Here is a 16,504-nt window from a genome sequence, read left to right as displayed (position 1 = left end):
ACACAAATGCAGGGCAACTGGAGCACATTTTTGTAAATTGCTCTGTGACCCATCACCATCCATCCATTTCTGAATCGCTTATCCTCACTCGGGTCGGGAGCGCACGGGCAAGGGCGTGCTGGACAGATCGATTGATCCCTATTGATTGCGCTTAACTGAACTGCGATCGGGTGTTCATGCTTTGAACAGTAGAGGGCGCCTCGATCCAGGTTCATTGAGTGCGCAGTGCGCAGGCGCGGTCGACACTCATTCTCCCTCCGTCCATCTCAACGTGACAGCGGATCTCCATTCAGCCAACTCAGCGTCCACCGACCCATCCATTCATCCAACCATCCATTCATCCATCCATCCTGAGCAAGGTGCACCAAAGCGCTTGAGTGTGATTGAGGATGCTGGCGTGTACGGAGATGATCACGATGTGTCTGCAGTCAGCCAAGCTGCAACACCTCAGCAAACAGCAGCAGCAACCGGATTGTGATTACAACCACAACCGCACCGCATCCCTTTTCCACGATGTAAGTGCACCTTTTTGCTGATTTACGTGTTTCTGTCATCATTCCACGTCTTCATGGCATAGTCAAGGTCACTGTTACGGGTGAACATGTGAAGGGGGGCGTAGGGCATATCACGGGCATAATCATATCTGTGCTCCTCCTCATGAATGTTGCAAATCCAATCAGACTCCATTCATGTGGAGCTGATGTATAGCAGTTTTGTTATGTAAGAAAGGTGAGTGTTGGCTGCTTGCTCGCATTTTTTTTGCATATGTGAAGCTAAAATAGGGTCACACTATTGGTCATAGTTCTCTCATATGCGCAAGGTGCCAATTTAAAAAAAAAAAAAAAGGGTTTGGTTATTCCTGTCTTCTAGAAGTCACCCACATACGTCATCTTAAAAAAAGAGGTAGCTCTTCCAGAGTCTATAATCTATCCTTGCTTGCACAGTCTTATTTTGTTACAACGTGAAAAATGTGCATCTTACAAAGAAAGGGACAATTTAAAGTCTTGAATCTAGCATGCAGGCTTGTGTTCACGATGGCCGAGTACAAAGTTCTTTCAGTGAAGAGTTCATTTGTTTTTTTAATGATGAAATTCAGGAATATGGAGGAATTGTGCATCTGCAAAGGCGTACCAAATTAGGATTGGTGGGTGTTGGCGGCGTCTCATTCGAGTTTGAGCTTCATAGAGGGAAGAAAACATTTACACACGATACCTTCATTCATCCACAGCTAATGTGTTATTCAGCCATCTTTCTAGGTCCCAGTTGCACACTCATTACACTGACTTTGGTAGAATTTGCCATCTCTTTTGTGTTTGCAGTCATGCTACCAGAAGCCCTTGTTGGTTTTCGTAGACTTTTGCACACCTTTCTCCAAAGACTGAAGGAATCAGCATTTCGGATGCCGCTGTGCTCTCCCCCTTCCTATTTCTGCACCTTTATGGTCTTCAATAGGACACAGTAGTGAGGTGTTCAGGGTCTCAAGGCTGCCGATGTTTTTCGACAAAGTGTAAGCTTTTTAGAAGATTTTCACAAGCTCTGAAGGAAGAAGATGCCTCTGTCGACCCGAGCAAAAAGGAGAACTTACTTCCTACTACCACTTTGTCTTTGAAATTTGACAAAGTAACATGCTGTAGACTGTCCTGAAGGCATCTTCATACAACAGGTTACATTGGCACTTTCAAGATTTATGGAGGACTAGCAATAATGCCACAGCCTATGGATATCGAGCCATAATTCTCTGACAGGGCCTACATAGCTAAAGCAGTTTCTCAACTTTTTATTGTATTCATATATATATATATATATATATATATATATATATATATATATATATATATATATAAGTACATATATCTTCCTCATCTATATCTCAACGACAAACAATCTTCCTCTCTTGTTACAGATATTTCGTCGGGCGGATAAAAACGGTGAGTACCACACAAAATTTTTTTGTACTCTTGAATTGATGTTGCAAGTTCTGGCCATGCAGACTTCATTGGTACAATCACACTTATGTGCCCATACCTGATACGCACTGAGGATATGAAACTTTTGTTACAATGAAGTACCCTTTTAACTTGAAGATAGCAAGTTCTCATCAGGAGAGGAGACCAGCATTGAGCTAAGAATAAGAAAAAAAGAACACTGGCAGAAAGGGAACCGCTTCATCTCTTAATCTTCTATTTACACTCTTCATCTCCACGCAATCACACTCAGAATGCTAAATGGGAGAGTGTTTTGTGCATTTCGCTTTCTCAGGAGGAGGTGTTCCATAAGAGCCCCCCTGTTAATGGTGCATAATTGTTGCAATGAGCCGCACACATTTTTGAATGTACACACACAGTCACACACTTAATAGGATTAAGAATGATTCGAAATTATTATGGAGATGACGTATTCAGGCAAGAAATGGTATTTGCTTTGAGAAGGATTTTTTTTTTTGTCTTTCTGCACATACAGTCCATTATCCCGGTCACAAAACCAAAGTGAGAATGCAGCATCTAAACCAGGGGTCTCATACTCAATTTACCTTGGTCGGGGTTTGGCTGAGGCTGGGCCGAAGTCTCAACCCACATGCACTCAATCTGCAATCGAAATTCTAATTTTATTTGAATACAATCTTTGATTTAAAAAAAAATGCATTTGCTAAAAGGTTTCTTTGCAGATTAGGTGAACAATTTTTGAATTAGTAGAACCTGGAGGACTTTAGGATGGCACAAAACATTAACCCATTCACCACAGAATCTCTTAACTGAGGCCATGGATAGGAAATAGATCTTTTATTGTGATTTGTAATGCTTCTGTCCCTCCAGATCGATGTCGTCTTTGTTTCTTTTGCCTTAAAAGGTCAATCAACCAGTTGACTTTATATTGTTTTTTATCTTTATATATTGCATCGTCATCCCCCAAGAGATACAAAAGAAATGTAATAATCCTATTTCATCAGTGAGGTGTAGAAATTAAGAAAGGCGTCTGTTTTAAAATGCATGGAATACAAAGTGATGAGAAAAGTTCATGCTCCTTTTAGTTCAGATACTTGCAAACGCTTTTTCACCTATGATGCTAAGTGCAGAAGCTCAACAAAGGTTTTCTTTCAGAACATGTTTATTCCTTCACTTGTGTACCGATAGTACATTACAATGTTTTAGTGAATCCTCAAGTCTGTTTTCTTGTTTTTTCGCCTTTGACGAGTCCCTGTTGTGTGGAACAGAGGGAATTGGTTAAAGAAAATACAAGTGCAGTTGCTTGTCTGTGCGAGCTATCTTCACTTCACAGCTTTTGTGCAGACACTCTGTGAGAAGTCGAGGGGGAGACGCGTCCTCCCTGCTCGTCGGCCTTGAGTGGGCTGCCTATCATTCACCGGGGGCAGTGCACATTTTCTACATAATGAGGAGGAGTCTCAATGGGCATATCAAGACACTGCATTGCTTCTCAACTGCATTACCGGGACTGGGGACAGGCAGTATTCATATAAAGTACAAACTGGAAGCCCTCGAGTGCCTGACGAGCATATTGCTGCACCCAGATGTGATTGCTTCACTTTGATTTGGAATTGTCAGAGCAATCCAAATCAGAAGTTAATTTTGGTCTCTTTGAATGAACAAATTGTCCGAAAAACGTACTTCTTTAATGCTGATTAACACGTGTAAGACCCACAGAACCTGTCTTTGGGCTACAATTGTTTCTTAACTGTAAACAAAATTTGGAAGTGTGAGGATGTTCAAAAAATGTAGTCACCAATGAATCACTGTGACCTCGCTAGTTTAAATAATAACACATTTAGTTCAAGTTCCAAAAACATACCTACTTACAAAATGGATTATTCATCAATCAAAATGATATTCAATTCTAATTCACATTTATACAGGTTCCACAGCACATAAAAAAATAACAATCTCTTAAAATAATTTACATTGGAGACAACAAGTCATAAAATACGAGATGATAAGAAACTGATGGTGGTGAACAAGCCGCCTCAGTAAGACTAAAAGACTTGTTGGCCAAAAACGAAAGACAATCAAATGAAAAGCAACAATTGACCGTGTCATCTTGTACTGTGTCATCCTGTATTCCTAAACCACATAAGAAACAGGTTAATTATGCGCGGCTCATAAACTGACCTGCAACCAGGCCATAATGGGTTGCAGGTCCAATTTTGGGTGGCGACCCACCTTTTGGAATCGCTGCCGTCACCCTGAAGCAAATGTGTCCGGGACTGCATATTTATCTTCGGAAAGAATGTAATGTGAGACAGTGCAGAGAGCTCAACGCATTCTCTTGAGGTAGGGATGTACACTTTAAATAGGTAAACGTGCATATCCTGATACCGGAGCTCAAAACAGCATAGGAATGAAGACGAGAACTTTCCAAATGTTTTGATAAAATGACGTTGCTTTCATGTGCCTCGGAAGCATAAACTGGAGAGATTACAGTCAGGATTGTCGTGTCCACAGCCACATTTGTTTTCTTTGACAAGATCTCACGTTGTCCGTTCTGAAGTTGAATTTTGTGTGAATCCAATGGTGGAGGAAGGCTGCAGAATGAGTCACGTCCAAATTACTCCTACGTCCTTTGGCATGAAATACAGAAAAGATGCTCAAGGTTGAAGTAATAGATGAAGACACTCAAAGAATGTTGTCATTAATGAAAAGAATGTGCAAAGTTTTTTTTTTTTTTTTTTTTTTTAACCAAAGTCTGAAGGCAAGTCAAAGTCTTCAGTCCAGTAATAAGAAATCAAACCTTGATCATCAACCTTTGATATCAAAATGAAATACGGCAAAAATGTTCCAATATTCCCTGTAGCAAGAAGACTGTAAAAAGATCAATGTGCATCTTTTTAGGGAAAAAAATCATGAGAATAACTGGAAAATGCATCTTAAAAAACAGACACGATGACGCAATATGCCCACAAATGGTGGAATGCACTTGCATTGGATCCAAGGGTTGCCTCTTCTGGAGACAATAAATAGAAATATTGTGAGTAAGAATTGTTTTGATTTGTTTCTTTTTGCTATGAATAAAATGTAATGAAATTGAATTGAATTTGATTTCATTTGATTACTTGTAGTGCGGTGGTACTGTACGTACAGCAGCTGCCTTTAGTGCAGGCAGCATGGGTTCCATTCCCCCAATTCCCAGCCACTGCCGGTCCACAGCCCAGATAAAAAAAAATGGGAGGATTTTGTCTGGAACGGCATCCAGTGAAAAAATGGTGCCTAACCGATCATTTGAATGTCAATCCCTGATGGGACATGGCCAAAGTTACAAAAACTAACAAACTTACTTACTTACTGACTAAACGTAATAATGGCATCATCTTATGTTGCTTTAGCACTCATTTGTATTTTATATATAATTTTCTACTAGTTCTGGCAGCTTTTGTCCCTTGCAGATTGCAACTGAGGTTTGGAAAACAAAACAACCTTTCTGATAACTTTGTCTTGCAGACAGAAAAACATCTGTTGTTTAGGATACCACAGCATGCCCCGTTATTTCAAAATTGTCTTTCCTGAAAAATACGTACTAGTAAAAGGAGATTTTTACTGTTGTTGATGGAATCATTGGAATATAAATATCAGACCGGCCAACTTAAATAAAGTTGAACAAAACTCTTTTTTTTAATCAGTTTACAGTTGATTTGTTGAGCGCTCAGACCCAGTAGGCGGAATTCTGGTCCCTGGGAATTAAGCATCCCTGAGCCAAGCACGAGAGCGAGATCTCGTTACGCTGTGTAGTTAGCCAGCAAATGAGCCTCATATCTTAAGCTGACACCCTGTGGAGAAGCTTCAGAGCTGCCTCTTATATATTCCCTTTGTGTTCATTCACCCGAGTCTATTGAAGGCGCCTTATTGAACTGGGCTTTCATGGACACTCTCTATGGTTAACTCAGTAGCTTTTTGTGATATGTTCACGGTTTTGTGTGCTTTCAGATGATGGGAAGCTGTCCTTGGAGGAGTTCCAGTCATACTTCAGTGACGGGGTCCTTACGGACGAGCAGATGCAGGAGCTCTATCGCTCCATCGACAGGCAGAACACGGAGTGAGCAATTCTTGCTTTTGCCAGTTTTAGCGTACCCTACAGCGCTTTCACATTCATTAAATCAAGATTATGTCCATGTTACACAAGCCTCCCTTTTTCAAGCCAAATGGAATGTTTGCAGCAATTTGTTGAACCCAGTGGTCAACAATGGCCTTCAGTAACGCTGCACTTACTTAAGGCAGTGTGAAAATAAAAGGTAAACTGGAAAGTTAATATTTTGGGTTTCGTAATTAATAAACCAACTGTTCCATGGACATAATTTTGCACAGGCTGACATTTTGCAGGATTCCCACATGGTCCTGTGGGTCTCACAGGATTGGGCAGGGTCAGGAGCGAAGGTCATTGGGAGCGAGGGGGAGCGGGAATTTTGCAAACAAAGGCAACGGGAATGGACAAAAATGGAAAGCACCATGGTGAGAATTGATGAAAGTGGAAAACATTGCAGGAGTGAAACCTTGACGCAGTTATATTTTATTCAATTTTGAATTCGATTGATGTCTAAGAAGAAGAACAGAGGAAGATTGACCGGCAGTTACAAAAAAATATATACTATGTGTGTGTGGCAAGGGGCGTTGCTGATAGGATTGGGATTCTGTAAAACTTTGGCCCTGGATTGGGATAAATCTCTTTGGGAGTAGGAGTCAACATCCACTTGCATGTCAGCCTCTCATTCAAAACGCTGCTGCTTCACAGATAATAATGCACATTATTTGAATGACACTTAAAAGCGCGACAAACTGCAACCAGGGAAATCATAAACCTGAGCTTTCATAACCATCATTTTCAGACCTTTTATGTGTGCACATTTCCTGAATAAAGTGTCTGTGTGATAAAACACATTAATCACACCCATGTGCTCTATTCATTTTTTTTTTTTTTTTGTCCTTACGCTGTTTCCTCATAGCAACATGGACATTGAGAAGCTCTCAGGTAGAGTTTTTTTTCCATCTTCTTAAATTTAAAAATATATAATTTGACTGTGTGTTTGTGTCCCCCACACTCTAGCACATTCAAATCCCTCATAAATGTCATTATTATTCTCATTTCAGAGTACTTCAGTCCACATATGGGGGAGTATGTCAATGTGCTGTCTGCGCTTGAGAAGCTAAATGTTGCCATTTTAAAGGCAATGGATAAAACGAAGGAGGTGGGTGACTTTAATCTTTGCACATACTACAATTATGCACATTATATGAACAAAATCATTGGGGGTTAATAAATTACATAACTATAAGTTGACATCCATTTTCCGTACCGCTTATCCTCACTAAGCTGGAGCCTGTCCGGGCCTCCTTTGGGTCAATTTAGAGTTTTCGGTGATCCTAGCATGCCCGTTTTTGGAATGCACACTTGGACAGATACAAGACTCAAATTCTACACAGGAAGATGTGAGAAGCGCATTCTAACCAATTCTGTACAATCAATGGTGGCTCGTCACTTGTGTGTTGGCCTGCGCTCCACTGGCAACCTTTAAAATGGAATAATCTTGTTTTCTGCCTTTGCGATGGAGCGTGATTTTAAAAAACAAATAGTACCACCAATAGTCACATTCTTCGAAAATCCACACAACTTCTGTATATTTATCACAGGAGATAGGTTATGAAAATAAAGTCGGAAGATCTGGGTTTTTTTTGTTTTGTTTGTGAGAAAAAGGTAATTGTTATCTTGTTCAGGTTCACCCCACAGTTCTGAGGTTTGGAATTTGAACCTTGTGTTCCATCTTGCTTTGTAGACCCTGTGGAGGTCATTGTGAAGTACTCCAGCTTCTCCACCATTCCCCAACTATAAATACAGTATAATGTAGTGTTACATTCATGCAAATCTGCCTCACAGTTCTGAGGACTGGGGTTAAAATCCTGGCCTCACCCGTGTGTAGTTTGCGTGTTCTCCCCGTGTCTGCGTGTTTTTTTTCTCCCAGGTACTCAGGTTTCCTTCCACATCCCAAGACGTGCATTGTAGGTTAATTGAAAACTCTAAATTGTCCATTGCTGTCAATATGACTGTTTGTCTACAATATGTGTGCCCTTTTTCTTGTAATATAACTTCATCTTCATAAAATGATTTCCCCTCACCATTGTATGACTTTAGTGTTATATTTTTAAATTTTCTTTTCAGTTTGGCTTTAATACTCCTTCGCTCAGCCATCATCCACCACACTGCCTACTTCCCTTTCTTACTTGTCCTAGCACTGTATGACTCGGCCTTTACCACTGCATTTGCTTCCCATTGTTGTTATTCTGGCTAAAGTCCTCTTTTACTCCAGCAAGAACCTTCCCAACGTAGAGTGTATTTATGATATTTACGCATGATTTTTTTTTTTTTTTAGTTGCTTGGGTGTTGTAGGAACATTACAATATACAATATATTTTACAACCATGCATTTTTGTTTGTGCTTGTCCTCATTTTGGTTGGATGAGTTGTGGCCTATCAGAGCTGAATTTGGCCAGAGGCCCGGCACACCTTGGACGGGTCACCAGTCAAGCGCATGCCCTATAAAGACAAAACAGCAACAACGAAAATGCCCGCAAGCACTACACATGCACACTCCACAAGGCAGGGAGCTGAGATTCGACCTTAGACTGAATCGATTGTGAGGCAGTTGTGCTCATCAGCATTCATTGGGCTTGCATGCTGCTGTATTAGGGGTCATGATGCCAAATAAAATGACAATTTTTATGATCTGTCTGACCATTTTTTTTCTTTTCCTCTACCTACTATGCAGGAGTATCAGGGTTCCTCTGTGCTGGGTCAGTTTGTGACACGCTTCCTGCTCAGAGAGACCTCCACCCAGCTGCAGTCCCTGCAGTCGTCACTAGACTGCGCTATGGATGCTGTCCACGACCAAGGCTGCATCGGCAAGCGCTCAGTGAGAAAGCCGGAAAACCTGCCCATCCAGAGGGTGACCAAACGTCCCGGCCGACGCATCCAGAAAAACATGTGTCTGTCCCCTACGGACCCGTACTCTGGCATGCTGACCACAGGTCGGATGTTGAAATATTGGGAAACTGTTGACTAACAGGAATACTTACCTGGGTCAAGCTTTTGATTTTGTGTTTCAGGGGTCAGCGTGGAGTCAGATTACCACTGGGGCTCGCAGGTTGACCAATTGGAGCAGCTCATAGACAAGCTGGAGTGTGAGGTTTGTATGGATGGATTTGGAAAGTTTTACTGTGCTGTCCGTGTATGCACTGTGTGGCAACGCAAAACAAAGGTGAAGAAATAGCTATTGGGGAGGCAGCCACTTTCCCTTGCAACCACTCAGTTTATTAAGTCAAATCTATCCATCCACTTTCTATACTGCTCATCCTCATTGTGTTGCGTGTCAGTTTGAGCCTGTCCTCCCTAATTTTGGGTGAGGGGCAGGTTAAATCCTGGATTTGTCATCAATATATACAATACAGCCTCAAAGTTCTGAGGTCCCGGGGTTCAATCCCGTGCCTGCGTTGGTTTTCTCCCACATCCCAAAAACATGCAACATTAATTGGACACTCTAAATTCCCTCTAGGTGTGATTGTGAGTGCGGCTGTTTGTCTCTATGTGCCCTGCGATTGGCTGGCAACCAGTTCAGGGCGTAAACCGCCTCCTGCCCATTGACAGCTGGGATAGCCTCCAGCACTCCCGTGACCCTCGTGAGGATAAGCGACTAAGGAAATGGATGGATGATATATACAGTATAGACACACAAAGAAAACACCCACTCGCTCACAACTTCACACCTATTAACAATTTAGTGTCTCTTTTTAACCTACCATGTGTACTTTAAGAATGAGAGAGGAAGCCAGGGTACTACAAGAAAAGCCTCACATGAACACGAGGCTCATATAAACAAAACACAAGACACACACCCCAACATCTGTACCTGGATTTGTTACTTTAAATATTTCAACTCATAGGTGAGGCCTAAAGATTCTCACTGTATGTGTAATGCTTAGAAATTAGCTTGCTTGGTGCCTCTCCAGTAATGACATTTCCTTGTTTGCCATGCAAAGAAGAATTTATTATCAGATTTCTTTTTAATTTGAAACCATGAGGCCCAAGGCTTTGTGTCTGGGTCTTTGCGATGTCACAATCGGGCTGTTTCTTGCGCATTGCTCACGTAGCTCTGCTCCCACCTTCAGAGTCCACAACTTGAACCTCTCAAAGAAGACACACTGGCAGGGACGTACAAATCGGTGAGTCAATCTGCCTCGTGCTTAGTGTTTTTACATATGGGGCCTAAAGTATCAATATGGTTTAATCAGACCTTCCAATCACAACATTGTTGCTGTCAGCAATGGGGTTGTCTGTTGTTGCCGTGGCAACCCAACATTATATTCTATAATAGCCTGAGCCAGCACACGTATCTTGCTTCTAATGGATTGGAACTGAAACACCATTCAACATGTTATTGCTTTTAAGTTGTATTTTTTTTTTGCAAAGTCCTGGGTCAATAAATGATTGATAACTCATCAGTCATGTCTTCTGCCTGTGACTGGTTGTTTTTCCACATGTGTGATGGTTGCTTGTCGGTTACTTTTTGCCATAGAACATAATTATAATGTACTAAACTTACCCTTTTCATGGTCTGTTGTTGAGCGAGATTAAAATATGAAGGAAGGCTTACTTGATGATGATGATGATATTTTTTATTGAAGATTCAATTCAAGAATATGAGTGGGTGCAGCATATAATAAATAAAGTTCACGAATACTGTATCCATTTAAGAATGGTTTGATTCCACCTGAGCTCTACGCTCTATTTTTCATGTTATCATGTGCGTACAGTACATAAATGTACATGTGTTCATACTTTTTATTTTTTTCATGCGTATATATATCCAATATATGCAGTACATCCATTTTCTATGCTGCTCATCCTCACTAGGGTTGCGGTTGAACTGGTTGTGTAAATCCATGTACTATCAAGCAAACATCGATAGTGGACATTTCTATACTTGGTTCAAAAATCTTTTTGTGACCTGTCAAGGTAGGGGGGGCTCTAGGTAAAAGATCAGTGTCTGCCTCATAGTCCAGAGATTCTGGGCTTCAGTCCAGGTCCAGCCCACCTCATCTCAGCTCATCCAGAACCCGAATGAGGACTACAGTATTGCTATATTGTAGATCAGTGTTTCCAAGCCTTTATTGAGTCAAGGGACCCATTTCACATACGGAAGCTCTCATAGGAATACCACAAGAAGAACGAATAAAGGACTCAAATATTGATGATCTTATTTCAATGTACTCAGAAAATGACTTCCTCGGTGTGTATTCTGAGTCTGTTGAATTGGGGACAAAGATGATATGCTTGCAGGAAGCCGTCACTTATTTTGTTGTAGGCCTTACATGGTCAGGATTTTTGGGACCGATCGCTGATCAGTGGATTTAAAAAAATGATAATCGATCACAAAATGGAACAATTTGTCTATTTAAATGACTCTTTCATTTCCTGTATATACTTGTGTACTGTATACTGAGTTTCTTTTAAAGTATTTTCTAGTCAGGCCATGTATTCGAATCAGTTACCCGTATGTCAAACCAACGTTACAATATGACAGAAATAATGCGTACTAACTTACTGTCATTAAGGTACTTTATTGCAATTAAATTACGACACACAAGGCAAAGCTTTAGAGCAATATTCCACAAAATGGCAACATGTTTACACACAACCGTTAGTGCTAGCACTAGCTTGCTTGGCAAAATAACTATATTTTCCCTGCTTGCGAACCGTATCGTATTACAAGTATTGGAACATACCTCAAGCAAGGTTTGAATTAAAGTCCTCTCCTGAGCACTGGCGACTACCATGACGCAGTTTTACCCAGTTTGTTCTTATAATAGACTCTGCATGACCCAATGTTGTCGTCATTGCTATGGTAACAAGTGTATCCCGTCACATTTGAGTTGACAAGATAAAATCTCATGATCGCAAAAGACAGGATACTTAGTATCGGAATCCAAGATTTTTTTGCAATAGTTGGACATTGTTGAATCCTGAAAGAACTCATGTGTTTTGTACTCTGATCTGGGGATTACGTTTTGTCTGTCGCAGCCGTGTCGTCGATACTATAGCAAAGGAAATGTATTTATATGGTGCAGTTCATACACAGGGTAACTCAATGTGCTTTTTGTGATTACGAGAATTTGAATTCAAAGAAATAAACCATTCAAACAGGGGAAAAAAATAAAAAAAATAACTTTTGGACTCAAATATAGTGCACACAATCACGACGCGGAGTAAATGTCTTTAACGGAGCAGATCGGCGAATTATGACATCAAAGCCAATCAGCCGATCATCTTAAAAAACTATCGGCCGATACCAATGCCAAGTCGATTCTGTTGTTGTATGATAGGCAACTAGTTTATTGTTCTTTCCGCTTTCTGATGGAACAGCTTCCAATTATTCAGCTTGTCACCAGATGATGCTGGCGTAGATCGATAAAAATCTATTCAGAATGAATAACACATAATTTCCCGGGGCACCCTGGTTGGAAATTGCCGCAAATATAGAAGTACCAAAGCTAATCCAGTTGCTTTGCTGTCTCCTCGTCTAGAACATTCTCCTGGTCCAAAGACAGATGTCAGTGAAGGAGTGTGATGTGGAACGTTTCCAGCATGCTCTAAAGATCTACACCGAGGCCAGCAGCGGACAGCAAAACAACCTGCAGTCAGTCCCTTTGTCCACTTACGTATCTCACTTCCATCACTGCAGTCTTTCCTCACTGATCTTTCTTCTCCTTCTTGTTTCATAAGCATTTCAGTCCAGAACCTGCCTGACAGATCGTGCTTCATCATGTATGAATTTTGGCAGGATCGTCTCTCCTGGATGAGGTGAGGAGCAAAAAAAACACATTTACTGTATTTTCAAAGGTCGAAGTGAAGGGCAACTTGTCTGTTCCGTGTCTTCCTTGGCAGTTTCCTGCAGTCGTCCATCAGTAAGACATTCCAGCGCTGCATTATAGACGCGCTGGAGGAGCAAGAGATGGTCTCCACCATGCTCCTCCCAGGTAATCCAAAACAATGTCCAGGCACAGATCTTACGATGGAAAAGAAATGACAGCACACCTCCGAACAAAAAGATTTTTCAGAAAGTTGTTACACGGTGATTATGTATTGTACCTTCTGCCATAGTGGAAGAAAATGTTATTGCTTTCCCTCTGAGTCTATGTCACCGGAATAGATAGAAGAACAAATATTGATTGATTTTAGCAAATAAATAATATCTTTCGATTAAATATGGTATATAGATAATATAATTTGACAAAAGCATGTGAAAGCTATGTTAGTAAGACACCTAGGAGCTATTTAAATATGGAGCTCGTTCACCTACGTCACCGAAATCACGTGACATCGCCATATTGCCAGTCAAACAAAGCATTGTTCAATGCTAAATCCGTTGAGACGAAATAAAAATGTCTTATGGCACGACGCTCAACGTTTTGTCTTATACCGTTAAACATTTAAAAGCTGATAATAAACAAAGGTACGTGGAAAAACTACAGACACTTGGCATAGAGGACCCATATTTAATGCCGAAGTCAATGTTTTCGCCAATAAGTCATAAGTCAATAAGCCGCTTGTCTAGGACAACTGGATCTACACATGGATCTGGGGAGTAAATCGTCGAGATTTACACAGAAGAGTTTGAAAGCGTCGAAAAGTCTGGACGGATACAAATACTTCGTTGCTGGATCTGTTCTCAATCAATCCCACACAGTTATGGAGCCACTCAGATTTTTTCAATACAAATACCAATATTTCAATAGATAACCCCTCGTTTTACACAAACTCGCATTCATTAACTATGACTGGAAAAAACATTTCAGGACAGGGAGTCGTCTCCTCCATACACGGAAGCGTATTGCGGCCTCCATAAACCTCTCTGAGACAGACTTTTTTTTTTTTTTTTAAATATGCATTGTTCTCAAATGAGTCAATTTGGCATTATAAATACTTTATAATTTCAGATTAAGAATAATTCCTACATGAAATGAAGCGATCGCTACACAGGCGTGTGTATTTGGTTGGGCACCAGCCATCACTTTTAATTGCCAAAATCCATTGATTTTTTTCCGGTCTTTTCAGCTGGCATGCTATAGAATGATTTCTTTGAATTTCTGTCTCGTCTGTTGTGACAACCAACAGCACAACAGGTCTCGGACCCTGTAAATATTCTTCTCCGGTTCAATGTCTCCCACAATGTCAAGCAGCTGTTTGACCGGCACTATGGCGCCGTGAAAACGGTGATGTCACGTGCACGAGCTCTATTGTGTAAAAGTGTCTCCTGTTAATATTGCAAATATTTGTCTTCTCCAGCTTCCTGGTGGATTATGAACAACAATTGACAGTGCAACGCTTCTTCAGATCAACCGGAATGAGAAAAGGACATTGTTGTGGTTGTTTGTTGTTGCTCCCTTCTGTAAATTCTGATATTCCTTAGCAGCCAGAAGAGATGTGTGTCAAGGTACAAATATAAAGAATAAAAGTTGAATAGATTGTAATGCAATATTTTATGCAGCGCTCAGTATCTGATATTGATGTTGATCTAGTACTTTTCTTACTGAAATTGAAAAGGGAAAAAAAAGTTGCATGATTTCTTCTACCTGTCATTCTTACATTTTAGACAGATACAATGTCAATGCAGGTAAAGCAGCGCATTTGTTATTTTTTTTTGCCCAATGCAGACAGCAACAGAGAGTAACTAACATGTTAGCTTTATTTTCCTTTTTGTTCTCTTTGTGATGTTGTGCGCTTTCATCTCCTGAACTAGGTCTCATCTTTCTCCCCGTGGATGAAAACATTCTTAGGTCTGGACTCAATACATAGACGGTCTACTTTAGACAATATAAAATGGTCCACCTTTAAAATTGTGTGTCACTCTTGCACTTTAGTAAACCTGTGACTGCTGGAAAAAATACATTTACTGTAGACTGTAAATGTATGTTGAACAACAGTTTCACTTAAAGCAGAATATCAACAGCGTGACCAAATTGTTCGGACATCGAGTGTCCGTATTTTACTTTTGGAAGCTGTAACCATGCAGACGGGAAATTCACACAGTGTTTATATGTTTTGGAGCAAGACGTTTCTGTGTGACGTCGCTGCTGCACGAATGTCCAACACGTAGACTCGTCACATGTAAGTAGTATAGTTGAAGATACAGTAAATCCATGTACAGTGTGATGGTTACGCGTTAAATGTGACGAACAAGCGTGCTCACGGTCCATGCATGATGTACTGTATAAGTCATAGAAAGGCAAGTAACGCATGGACCGTTGTTCACTCACATCTCCCCCCGCTGACCGACCCCCCCCCCCCTAGCAATAATGTGAAGTTGCAATGTGTTATGTGTTGTATATGTTTCCTAGCATCCAATAAAAATGACGTACTTAATTTATTATTTTCTTAAATGTGGGACTGCTAATAGATTTTTCCGTCATGTTATAAAAAGAACTGGATGTAGTGAGACATAAAAATTATTAAATATAAACAGTAGCCATGTGGTGACTTCTGAATAAGTGACCTCGACTTCACATTTTATTTTTACAGGAAGATACAGCAATATAAAAAATACTCTGCATAGATGCTGCATGAATAAAAATTACTCATTGAAACAAGACCAATGTGATTAAATTCAAGGTTTATGTTCCTATTCTTTTATTTTCCAGGATGTATAGGGGCAGGATAAAATAAAGCCTGAAAAAATCAAGAGTGTTAAATGCAGAACGTTAAAAATATGCGTCATTGTAGTGAATATGGGTGTCGTGTTAAATTTGACATGCTTGCCTTTTAAAAGACCTCAATGAGCAAATTGTGAATAATTAGGTTGAAACTTTTTAAAAAACTAAATGGCATTTGAGGACTTACAAGGTAGTTATGTATAAGTTGTATTATGGTGATACCCACATTAATTACATCTAAATGATAGTGTTTTAAAAGATTATGAGATAAAAGTGGGAGGAGAGTAGTCTGAATTGGGTTCTGGGGACTTGCCCCACCTCATACATCGAACTCATCCGCCAGCCGCGAGTCGTTCCAAGTCGGGTGTGCGTCACATCCACCAGGGACGCTGTGGAAGAGCGCCCTCTGGCTTCTCCTGCTACGACGGCACAACGACCAGTGATTTCTGTTGGCTCGCTCACCCGTATCAGGTGACGCCCTGCAAGGGCGGCGATTGGCTCTTGTCTCAGACCTTCCCCGAGGTGGTTGGTGGAGTGACGAGCACTCAGCACGTGACCTCTACAATGAGCTTCCTCCCACGGAAGACAAGCTGCTGCCCCGAATGAATATAAGAAACGGAGATACAGCAACGCTTTTATGCAACGGTGTTATCTAAAAAAAATAAAAAATTAAAAAAAAAAAAAAAAAACGATACCTTAGTTTGTAATCATTCTCTCTCACTTCATACAGCCCTATGCTTTTCTCGTTCATTATGTATATCCAAGTATTCAAAATTGAAAGAGTGCACGCGTGGATGTTACAATGC

The 16,504-nt window shown here is 40.6% G+C and overlaps 1 protein-coding gene across 1 annotated transcript; it reads left to right on the top strand.

Annotated features, from left to right (window-relative positions):
* Positions 1-239: 239 nt before the first annotated feature.
* On the top strand, positions 240-15,683 carry LOC133494557 (N-terminal EF-hand calcium-binding protein 1-like). Its single transcript, XM_061808499.1, has 12 exons — positions 240-515; positions 1,904-1,928; positions 5,931-6,039; positions 6,944-6,969; positions 7,089-7,186; positions 8,762-9,020; positions 9,099-9,178; positions 10,158-10,211; positions 12,573-12,685; positions 12,772-12,849; positions 12,934-13,025; positions 14,335-15,683. The coding sequence occupies exons 1-12, from the start codon at positions 390-392 to the stop codon at positions 14,361-14,363; spliced, it is 1,089 nt and encodes a 362-aa protein (XP_061664483.1). The 5' UTR covers positions 240-389; the 3' UTR covers positions 14,364-15,683.
* Positions 15,684-16,504: the final 821 nt, after the last annotated feature.

This window comes from Syngnathoides biaculeatus, chromosome 2 (assembly GCF_019802595.1).
Source record: "Syngnathoides biaculeatus isolate LvHL_M chromosome 2, ASM1980259v1, whole genome shotgun sequence".
Taxonomy (NCBI): domain Eukaryota; kingdom Metazoa; phylum Chordata; class Actinopteri; order Syngnathiformes; family Syngnathidae; genus Syngnathoides; species Syngnathoides biaculeatus.
Note: the sequence above shows the minus strand (reverse complement) of the source record. Positions and strands in the feature narration are given on the sequence as shown.